Source organism: Fistularia commersonii, chromosome 1 (assembly GCF_037954325.1).
Source record: "Fistularia commersonii isolate RoL2024-O1a breed Wild chromosome 1, RoL_Fcom_v1.0, whole genome shotgun sequence".
Classification (NCBI taxonomy): Eukaryota; Metazoa; Chordata; class Actinopteri; order Syngnathiformes; family Fistulariidae; genus Fistularia; species Fistularia commersonii.
Window position 1 is genome coordinate 12,356,258 of NC_141284.1, and position 11,233 is coordinate 12,367,490.

The following is an 11,233-nucleotide window of genomic DNA, read 5'->3' on the forward strand; positions in this document are numbered from 1 at the left end:
GTGCCTGGGCACAGATGGCAGCAGTGTTTACACTAACTGGATTAGGATTAGCTCTAGATTAGACAGACGAGTTGAAAGGCCTGCTACACTGACACGACATGTTTCTACGGCCCAAGTCTAGTCATTCATTCAGGATACAGCAAACCACAACAACCGTTAGCAGGGAAGGATACAGTTGATCTTTGTGAGAAGAGTCGGTGTAAAAAAGAGAAAAATAATCAAACTACACCAGTCAGACACCCGTGTGGTTCATTTGATTTTCGGGTGAAACCAGTCTATTCCACGAGATGAGCTGAGGTCTCAAGCCAGAAAGTGGTTTAGCACCAGTCAACTGAGGCCAGATGTATCCAGGGAGTGAGGAACATACACAGCCTGTTCCGACTGAATCATCACTGTTATGTAACACCGGCCTCAGGATGGGAAGAGTGAACGACACACATGCAGCAAATGACCGCAGAAGACTGACCTAGATCTGTAAGTGATGGCGATAAGTATTGGGTGGAGTGGGGATGATGCGGTCGAGACAGTTCATGAAGGAGAAAAGCACTGAAAAAAGGGAGCTGAACATGTGATATCTTGTTCACCAGGGTATCCATGTGTGTTTTTTCGGACTAGAGCTCATAGCTTCTTTCGGATCAACTGGACAGTAGCCACCACAAGCCCGGCTGAGTTCCAATGACACAATCAGGCTGGAATGTGGGTCAGTAGGCAGAGAGATGGATAACTGTGACCAGAGAGTGTGTGAGTGTGTGTCTGTGGCACTGCATCTTTTCCCGCTTGTGTTTTCCACATCTTCTCTGACCGTCAGCATCTGAGAATAGAATGAGAGGAAGGGTGTGTGTAGAGAGTTGAGTAAGACTCTGAAGACTTTCAGTCCACTTCTCCTCTGTCCTCTCAGCTGACCACGTTTCCCACCACACACGTCAGCTCCAGAAATCCCTTTTCCAAAGCTGGACTGAGAAACTCATGGGAGGTGAATCAATTGCACTAATACTAATTCTCACACGGGGGATCATAAGTCATCCAAAGACAAACCCAATTGTCTTCCGCCTGTCATCAGTCCTGTATTCATCCAAAATATAGGTCAGAGATAAGCAGCCATTTCAACCTATACTCCCATAAACAAGTGCAGTGTGGTCCGCTTCCATCTCTGCGTCGCTCTGTAAACACGCAATGGGTGCATGCCATGTGAGACAGGCTGGCTGGATCACAACCAGTTAACATGGTGGAAATATTGCTCAATGAGCTTGCGTGTATGTTTTTTTCCTCATTCCAACTGCAGCAGTAATAGATTTAACCAGCCGCTGTAGGGGTATATGCAGCGAAATGTATCCTCACATTCTCCAGAGACAAAGAGGTACTTCTTATTCAATCAATTAAAAGCTCACAAAGTTAGGTAGCACTAGTGACATTGACATCTAAAGGACATAAATTAACTCAAAGCAGGTGGCTGTGACTGGAGGCGGCTCTTTGTCAGGGAGTCCCATCATGTGTAAAACATGTTCGTCATTCGTTATTTACTTTACAGCCAGTGGCGGTTGAATCCTAGTTGATGAATGACGTGCCAAAGGTAACACATTCACTGTTTATTCTCACTCTCTCAATATTGGAGGATTATGAGTGAATCAAACGTGAAATAAGGGGATGCATGTAGAAGCGGCTGTTGCACTTACTTTTCCTGCGAACATTCTTCCTTTAAGTGATGAGTGATAAGGGCATTTGAACCCAACATTTTAGAATTCTGCATGACAAGGCCCTGTCATTTTATTTTCATGTGTATGTGTGTGACTAAAAGGTTGACTTTACATTCACAAATAAGTGTAGGGAGAACAGAAAGGCACAAGGCTGGAATGTGTGTGAAAGTGATCACACTTCTTTGGCTAATGTGTGGGTGAGATGTGAAGCTGAGGGAGGAAGATCAGGTTGGGCCAGTTTGGAGAGTTTAACCAGCTGAGGAGAGCATCCCCAAAAACAAGTGGATTTCCCTCATTTGTTCCTTCAGGAAAATATTTTCCAATTTCTGACAAAACTAGGAGCCCATTAACACCAAGAGTTGTCTCAATAGCACTACACACACAGATACATACACACGCAACAGCTGCTGCTGAGAAAGATGTGACAATTTTAATTAATTTTTGTCCTCAAACTCGGAGAAAACTGAATCGGTAAGTGGAGAAACTTCTAAAATTATGCAGCTTAGAAAAAAAAAGAATAAAATCAATGGGAGTCTTATTTCAGTTCCCGCTGATCTTAAAAAGGAGAAGGGGGAAACCCTACAGTTATAACCCTGTTTGCATCACTAGAAAAGAAAGAACCTTTTTGCATATTGATGGTTAACCAGAAACTTCCCTAGCAGTCTTTTAAAAATGATTGACAAAGCGTATTCGTCTAATTGTCGATTCGCCACACTGCTTATGACGATTTCCATTATGAGCGGGTATCAGGAAATCAGACGGGCTTTGTCCTGTTTGGTCCAGGAACTGATTGCTGATTGATTTTTCTTTAACAATCCAGTGACATACTAAGCACAAACAGTACTGGCAGTTCCAGCCGTTCCCTGCGGCTTCATTAACTGTGACTTCATCATTTGAAAAGTCTGAATTACTTCATATGTTAAATACCTTTATAGCATCATATTGCTTGCATATATATTTGCTTTAGGTAGTGATATTCAGCAAATATGAAACTGCACCAAAGAAATAATATATTCAAGCTTGAAAATAACAAAAAATGAGGTATGAGACGGTTGGAGTCCAGGGTGTGACTCCTTCAGCTGTCAGGATGTTCATAATTAGACTAGTGGCTCTGAGTTTATTATTCAACTGATGAAATGTAAAACCTTAGTCATCTGGGCCTGCATGAACTCGCCACTGAGGTCATTAACAGGCCAGCATGCTATCAAAGAGCTGTATTACAGGAACATTTTGGAAGAACTTATTAGATACCAGCTTTTGTCGGAGGGAATCATCTAAAAGGCATGAAAAGTGCGATGGGGATTTCAGCTTAAGCAGAACTCACTGGGCTTTAAGATCCTTGGGGCACTTGCCTCTGGCCTCTTTTGTGGGAGAGCATGGGGTATAAATTTATATTGGCTTTTCACTATAAGTGTCCCTTATCAATAAACAGCTTTGTCAAAACACACCTGTCTCTGTTGAACCCTCTATCTTTACTCTCATCTGATGTCTTGGTCAGGATTTTGATAGTAACAACCTAATGTTATATAGCAAGACAGGCCTCATGGATGTGCAGCTCAATCTAGAAACTGTTAAATTCTCACCTTACTAAAACGTATGCATGAGGCAGGACTTCCAAGAGTCAGTATGCATTTAAAGCTCAGTCCAGGTTGTACCCAGACCCCCCGGGAATGTTCTAAAGATATCCGGCATATTTTACGTGTACATCGTGTAACCTAGTTCAGAGCACATCAGGTGCCACGCATGCAGCAGACACTGCAGAGGGGAGGCTCCACGATGATATCAGGCACATAATCACCAAGGGCAAATATCAAGGACGAGTTTTCTCGGCTATCTGCAGACAGGCAGCTGGTGCAGAAACACTGGTCCGTGTGGAAGGTACCACAGAGTTGCAGGAAATAGACCGACCCGTTACATTTATTATTCCCAGCCACTGTTCCCGGCTAATTTGGCTATAAGACATTAGCGTGTGGCAATTTTTTCCCACGCTGTTGCTATCAGGCTTGATTAGTCGGTGTCAGTCATCCAGAACCAGGACTCCCCTTAGCTTTTATTTTCTTTATGATGCCTTATGAGCAGACATGTGTGAGAATGTGAGATTTGCATAAATCCAAATTGATGGCAAAGGCAGATAGTTCTGGTACTCGATACAAAGAATAAGACCAGGAGTTTGATTGCTCTGACTGAATATAAAATAACAAAAATAAGCTTTAGGCATTATGCAAATAATGTATAAAATTTAATGTTTTATGGATGGGTTTTAAGTAGGGGCGATGCATTGTAATCACAAAGTGACATGTGAATATAAAGTACAGTAGTGCTACATATTAAATGTTTTGTCAATTTTTCCGAGTTTCTTAAGAAAATAGAGGCTCCTGTCATATTGAGGAGCAAAGCTCAGTGACAATTCTTGATTTGTCTCCATCGCCAGGAGAGATAAGCTATTATTTACAGATGCTTTTGTACAGCAAACTCATCTAAAAAAAACACAGTCACGCATCCATTCATATGTACTCTTACACTTCAATCGATTATGAATGTGCAAAAATGAAATTAAGAGAGTTCAGCAAAAACTCCACACGCGTCCTGAAGACTATGTATAGAAACTTTGCGTCATACTTGTAAGTCAAAGTTCTGTCAACAGGTTTTCACTCGACCCATCACAGCATACCAGGAAATATATTGGTCATAGCTGCATTACCCAGATTTATAACTAAAATTGTGCAAACAAAAGTTTTCGGAAAAAAAGACACCGCACACTGAGGTCTACGGTCACCGCCCACATACAGGTTGCTGAGCCGGCAGTCCATCCATAGGTATTCTTAAAAAAAGCCCAAACCCTCCAATTTACACAAACCATGTTGTTACATATAAAAAAAGGTCCGACAAAGGTGACAAGATACTTGAGAGCCAGTTCTATCAAGAGTTCACTTTGGATCCACGAGCGTTCCTCAAGAACGTCGCAGATCGGATATCTTGCGGAGAAGCTGATCCCGCCGGGCTCTGAGACGCTTCCTCTCCTGCAGTTGCCGCTTCTCCTTGTTGTGCAGCTTCATCAGGTACTCCGTGGCCCGCGTCAGGATGGCCACCTTCGGCGTCTTGGTCAACTCCAATCCAGGTATCTGATCTCGTAGTGCGAGGAAACGGAACTTGAGGTCGTTTCTCCTCTTCCTCTCCAGGAAGTTGTGGTTCTTCCTGCGATCAGAGTCTTCAGTGTCTGAGTTCTGCGAGGTCTCTGAGGGGGAGCTCGATCGCGAGGAACATGGCTGGTCGGGGGATGTGGCACGCGAACGTTTGCTTTGGGGCTCCTCATCATCATCATCTTCATCCTCGACTTCTTCTTCATCGTCCTCGGGGTCACTGTCCGGCGAGCGGGCGGCGTAGTTGTGCTGCTGCCGGTGTACGGACATGTGGAAGCGTTTCGGGCAGGGGTCGGCGCGGATCATCAAGGTCCCCGGTTTTCGGGGGTTCATAAGCTGCACCCGGTTCTGCTTGCTCTCCACGGTGACCACGTCGATCTCCTCTTCATCATCTGGGACAAAACAGGCGGAAAGGCATTCAACATCATCACTGAACATCAACAGACCACTGAGCCAAGTCACCTAAATCAGGAAATGCCTGAAAAGGCAAGGGAAAAAAATAACCAAGGTAAGGAGGAAGTGAATTCCAGAACCAAGCATGCATACCTCCCCCAACACACACACACCCCACCCCAACGACTGCAAACAGCAGTGTCATAAATGCCAAAATGGTTTTAACTGCTACAATCGATCTGTGTGTTTGCCTTCCAAGTGGCAATCGCAAGGACTCATCCCGCCCCTCTGCCGCACTGTAACGCGGCGGCGGAGTCACACAGAGGAGAGAAAAATTACGCGAACGTGATGTGGGCGCGGTTTTTGAACGATCGACCGCAGTGAGGACATGTGGCGCAGTGTCGCGGCGCGAAAGCGGCGCGGCAAAGCTTAACGACTCCCCTCGGCACCAAGGACTAAAGTTATGCAACAGCCAAAGGGCGATATAGACCCGGGCGGAAGCGTGAAAGCCCGGCGGCGCCTCTTACCGGATGAATCGGAGCGGGACTCGGAGCCAGACGACGCCGACTTCCGGCAGCTGCTCGCCGGGTAGGCGAGAACTGCCGCGGGGTCGACGCAGTCTGCGGCGGGGGCGGCAAGCAGCCCTGCGGCCGACGCGCACTGCGCCTTGACGCCTTGTCTCTGCGCCACCGGAGGAACGACTGCGTGCACGGAGGCGGACGCTCTCCCGTTCACCTTCTCCAGCTGCTTACTGGCACAGAAACCACTCCACATGCAGTCCCGGATGATGATGGAGCTCAGGTTTCCCAGCAGTCTCTCCGAGTCCGGAATGGACGCCGCCTCGGTATCCTCGTCCGTCACGGAGCCCTTGGCGCGCCAGCTCGGCTTGTCCCCGGGCGGGGACTGCGGGGCGATCGCGCTCATAGTCCGCTCCGGGGACATGGGAGGGGTGGGCAACAGCTCGAACTTTTTCCAAATTTCCTCGCTCGGCGCGGTCGACTTGTAGAAATAATCCTCCTCCGGGGCAAAGTAGTCGAGAAAAAAGGGCTGGAAACAGTCCAACGCCATCCCCTCGACTGATATGTCTTTGTCTGAATAAAATCCTTGTGTTGTAATCCGAGGGACGTGGAGGTCCTGGAAGGAAACATGGCAGTGTTCAGCGGTCTGTCTTTTACTAAAAGCATTCTGACTTGTGAGCGGACCCCTGAACATCATCACACAACTTCCTAGAAATACATGACGCGATTTATTTGGCCGATGCCCTCGCTCCCCCCAACCCGGTTGAGATGGAGCCCTCACAACCTCACCAACCCAAGCTGTTCCGATTCGCGGTTATTATAAAAAATTGGCATTAAAGTAGTTTAGGACACGGACCGATCGAGGCCACTATCCCGCACTTTGTTTCCGTGGATCTTCCCCTCCCCCTCTCCCCTCGAGCGGGCATAAAACTCACTCACCGGTTCGGCCCACGTTGAGATATCAGGGCATTGAGAAAAAAAAAAAATCCCCCGACGACCGAAGCGTCTAGACACTTTGATTGAAGTTTGATCGTGCGTGTGTGTGCGTGTGAGGGTGCATTCGAGAGGTTATTAGACAAAAACACCCGGTCTGAGATGTTTAACTGAGAACCCGTGGAACCATGCCGTGGGCTTTTTCGCGCCAGTGAGGTTTAGAGCTATATATATTGGGGAAATGGGCGGGACTTCGGAAGGAGCAGCTCCACACCGCCCACCACCAACTGAAGTCACAAATCTTTACGTGATGTGATTATCAATAATACTTCAATCAAGGCTTGCAAGTATATTAGTATCCCCTTGGAAAAAAAAAAAAAAAATTAAGGGAAAAATATGTCTTATGTCTAAAAGGGACAGTCAATTCCAAAATGGGAGGGAGCACATTTTATTTTCTTCTATTTTATTTTTTAAAAATCAATTGTCCTTAAGACAATTTCCCTTGCTCCTAATATTGTTGTAAATAGACAACATGGAGAATGGCTATGAAGGAAAAGGGCCAAGGTTAGCTCTCAAACGTGACAATATCTTTCTTGGATTCCTTTTTAAAATTAAGCACTACATCCTTATTTCAGGGTAAAATGTCGGTTCAGGAGCCAATGTAAGAGCTGTATAGGTGCAATTTCTTTTAAGCGAAAAATATCACCCGTGTCACTTCAATTTGGGCCGAATATATTCAGCCTGATCCTTTTAAAATCAGTAGTATCATTACCTGAAGGTGAAAATATTCTGTTTCTCTTGAATCGGACGGTTTCTGCTCCCCTAATACCGTTTTTCATGTACAAGATGTGATACCCCGGTGGATAGTTTTGAGTTTCGCCAAATGTGTGTTTGCAGCGTCGGTGAATTCCTGTCGCAACTAAGACAATCTGTATCACAACACATTGTCCGGAATTCAATTAAGTCGTCCTTCATTTACACATTCATCGAGCTGACAAAGAAAAGCAAGTACTTTCGGTCACTGGCCAAACATTTGACGAGTGTCGAGCAAGGCCCAGTATGTCACGCCTTTTAACACAAAGGAGCCCAAACACTCAGGTTTAGCTTCTGAGTCACCACTTAAGGGATTGTCTTTAAGGAGAGGGGAAAGAAAATCAGCAGCAAACAAGTTGGTGTCCCAAACAAACACCAGTATCTGCTCCTTTCAATGCGTTTAAACAGAAGGAGGGACAAAAGGCCCAACACCATAACACCCCCCATTCACACAATCAGATCATTTCCAGACAAGACCTGACATAACCAGATTAAACCTGAGCCACAACTGGGTTAAAAAAGTCTGCTTGGGATGATAGGTGATTTGTGCTCAACTACCAGCGCAGAGGTTACAGTTCACCAACGTTTCATAACCAGCCGATGCCACAACAAAGTCAGACAGGGACCCCTCAGCCACGCCCTCCCCTCCTTTCGCATATTGATCGGTTTGATGGTCGCCTGATCTTCATCCCCTTAATGACACATAGCAGAGACCACGACAAAAAGCATCAGTGTCCCTGGACATATTCAAGGGCCGCTAATGATACTGATTAGTGATGGACATCTGTTAACTGGCCAGTGGTCAGACACGCTCCTTATTGTGTGAGCGCATCAATACTGTGTGTGTGTGTGTGTGTGTGTGTGTGTGTGTGTGTGTGTGTGTGTGTGTGTGTGTGTGTGTGTGCATGCATGTGCCTCTGCATGTATGTGTGCGTGTATGTGTGTGTTCAGGAGGCAACAAGAACCTGATGCCTTGAAACTATGTGCATGGCTTTCAGTTGGCTAAGAGGTTTGAATGAGACATGCATGTGCTTACCTGACAACAAAAGCAATTCCAGGCAATCTGTCAGGAGCCACTGGGAACTTTGTAGCACTTTTTGGATTAACTTATAAATATATTTTACTTTCTCACTATGGGAAATACTTAAGCTGGGGATATTTTTTGTATGGTTCTTTTTAATATCACTCCCTTTTAATTCTTAGTAGCACAAATCCGCTGTTTACTCTGTATCATGATGAACTTGTTGATATGTACGCCAAAGAAGTGAGTAAACTCTAGAAATAAATTCAGAACATAAATATCAACCTTCAAAAGTAACCAGTTCAAAATAATAAATACTTAATAATTAATAATGAAAGCTGAAGATTCTGTCGTTTTCTTTTTTCATTTGCCATTTAACAAGTGACATCTGTACCTATAGTAAACTTTAGAATCCAGGTTTTAAGATCATACCACCAGAAAATTCTGCTCCTGATGATGAGCACATGTGTGTATTCACATGGGTTGGAAAATGGGTGCCTTCCTGTCCTGTCCTGTCCTGTCCTTGAGTGTCGAGAAGGGCTCCTTCAAATAGACATTATTATTATTATTATTATTATTATTATTATTATTATTATTATTATTATTATTATTATTATTATTATTATTATTATCATTATTATTATTATTATTATTATTCATCCATCCATCCATTGATCCATCCATCATTTGCAGCTTATTCTGCATTCAGGGTTGTGGGGGATGCTGGAGGCTATCCCAGCTGTCATCGGGCGAAAGGCACAGTACACCCTGGACCAGTCACCAGTCAGTTGCAGGGCCACATACTGTATATAGACACACAACCATTCACTCACTCACTCATTCATTTTCTTGATTTCTTTTTGCATGTTTTTGGACTGTGGGAGGAAACCGGACAACCCGGAGACACGGAGACCATGCAAACTATTTGCAATCTGTATTACATTGAATTTTCCCCGCCTGTTGCGAGAATAACCCGTTTCATTTTTAAATCCATCGGGTTTTTTTTCTGGAAGAACATACAAGTCACACTCTGTGATAGAATGTTCTGACATCAAAATAACATTGTCCAAGCTATATCAACACTTCTCTGACTTGGTTCTGATTTCTTTTGCCCACAGAACAATGATCACAGCCTTCAGGTCCTTTGAGTTCACATCCCATAATTACAGATGGGCAACCCTTAATCTGCTATGTTAGGAACATTTTATCCTCCACATAGAAAAACAGCAGCTCCATAAAAGTTAGATGAAGGCTCAACTTCTACTCCACAAACATTTTGTAAAACAAAAAGTTGGAGATACCCCCCTCCCCTTCAGTGGGGACAATGGTGGGTTAACAAAGCTTAACAACAATAGCCCACTCCCCAAATCTTCCACTGGCTTGACTTCAAGTAGTTGCCATTGTCTTTCATTGTTATTGTAGCAAATGTGTGAGGATGGTAAAAAAAAAGAAGGAAAAACGGATGATGGTGGCTGGAATTTGCCAGAGCAGAACGCTCGAGTATCCACTACACTTACCCAGTCCTCCAAGGAATATCACACACAATGCATTGAAGGAATCCAGCTTCTTCATACACTACTGTCCCCATGTGTTATACAATCAGCATCCTCCGGTTCCCCACGACTTCTGGACAAAAAAAACCTCGACCTTTGACATTTTCCTCCTATACAAAAAAGAAAATACAATCTGGAACAAAATGAGACCAGTCAACCAGAAGTTGGAGGCAAATCATGCAGATGAGACAACAGCATAAATAATTCACACAAGTGTTATTGCTCCCTGGGGATGTAAAACACCATATTGTGACTTGCCTCAAAATACCAGTAGGTTGTGATCTGCGAATAGACAGCATCAGCTGCAAGCGTCTCTCACAAACTGTGCATATGTGTCAATCTCCCTGTCTCACTTCCTCCTCTCAGAAATCCTGTGATAGTGAGATTATCTGAGGTGATCAGAGTTCTTGGCCGCTCTATGCTGCCAAGTAATTACTGATTACAGTTACCACGCAAGTGGAGGACATACCTAATAAAGTAATGGTATTGCACATTCAGATTCCACGATTATATTTGTTCCCTCATGGCGATCAAAATATGATAAAACGTTTCATTTTTGTGTCGTTAATCTCAAGGTAGGATGAAAAATAATCAGAGAAGTTAGCGTAAACTTGATGACTTGAGATAAACACATTGCAAAGAGACTGGTGGAACCAGCAAGAACAGTTCGTGACAACGTTTGCTGCAGGTATCACACGGTTAGACTGCCACCTGGTGGTTCTAATGTGCAAGTTATTGATTCTATATGCGGGATCAGCAAGGTAATTTTTACTAATTAAAACTCTCAGAAGTTTACTGATGGGGGGGGGGGGGTATCACCACTGCAAAGTCTCTGTTTCATCATTCAAGTCAATTACACTCATTTAATTTGGAGATGATCGTGGACCTGAGGAATGGAGAAAAGACTCCCTGGTCATCCGGGAGCTTGAAGTAGCGTGGTTGTTTTAAATACCAAAATGTCAACATGGATGGGGACCTCAACTGGTCACTCAGCACCACACAGCTGTTTCAGAAGGCTTTAAAGTGGCTGTACTTTCTGAGGAGGCTGAAGTGTGATACGTCACTTTCCTCAGCAACTTCTACAGCAACACTGTTGAGGGCAACTGGGCCAGTTACTGGCAGCCCCATTGCTATGGCGTGTGAGTGCCCGCAGGGAGTGGTGAAGACT

The 11,233-nt window shown here is 44.5% G+C and overlaps 1 protein-coding gene across 1 annotated transcript; it reads right to left on the reverse strand.

Annotated features, from left to right (window-relative positions):
• Positions 1-3,920: 3,920 nt before the first annotated feature.
• On the reverse strand, positions 3,921-6,826 carry LOC147237376 (protein L-Myc-1b-like). The gene is made up of 3 exons (XM_086148175.1): positions 6,685-6,826; positions 5,755-6,361; positions 3,921-5,226 (listed from the first exon to the last, which is right to left on the reverse strand). The coding sequence occupies exons 2-3, from the start codon at positions 6,293-6,295 to the stop codon at positions 4,646-4,648; spliced, it is 1,122 nt and encodes a 373-aa protein (XP_086004301.1). The 5' UTR covers positions 6,296-6,361; positions 6,685-6,826; the 3' UTR covers positions 3,921-4,645.
• Between the last annotated feature and the right edge of the window lie 4,407 nt (positions 6,827-11,233).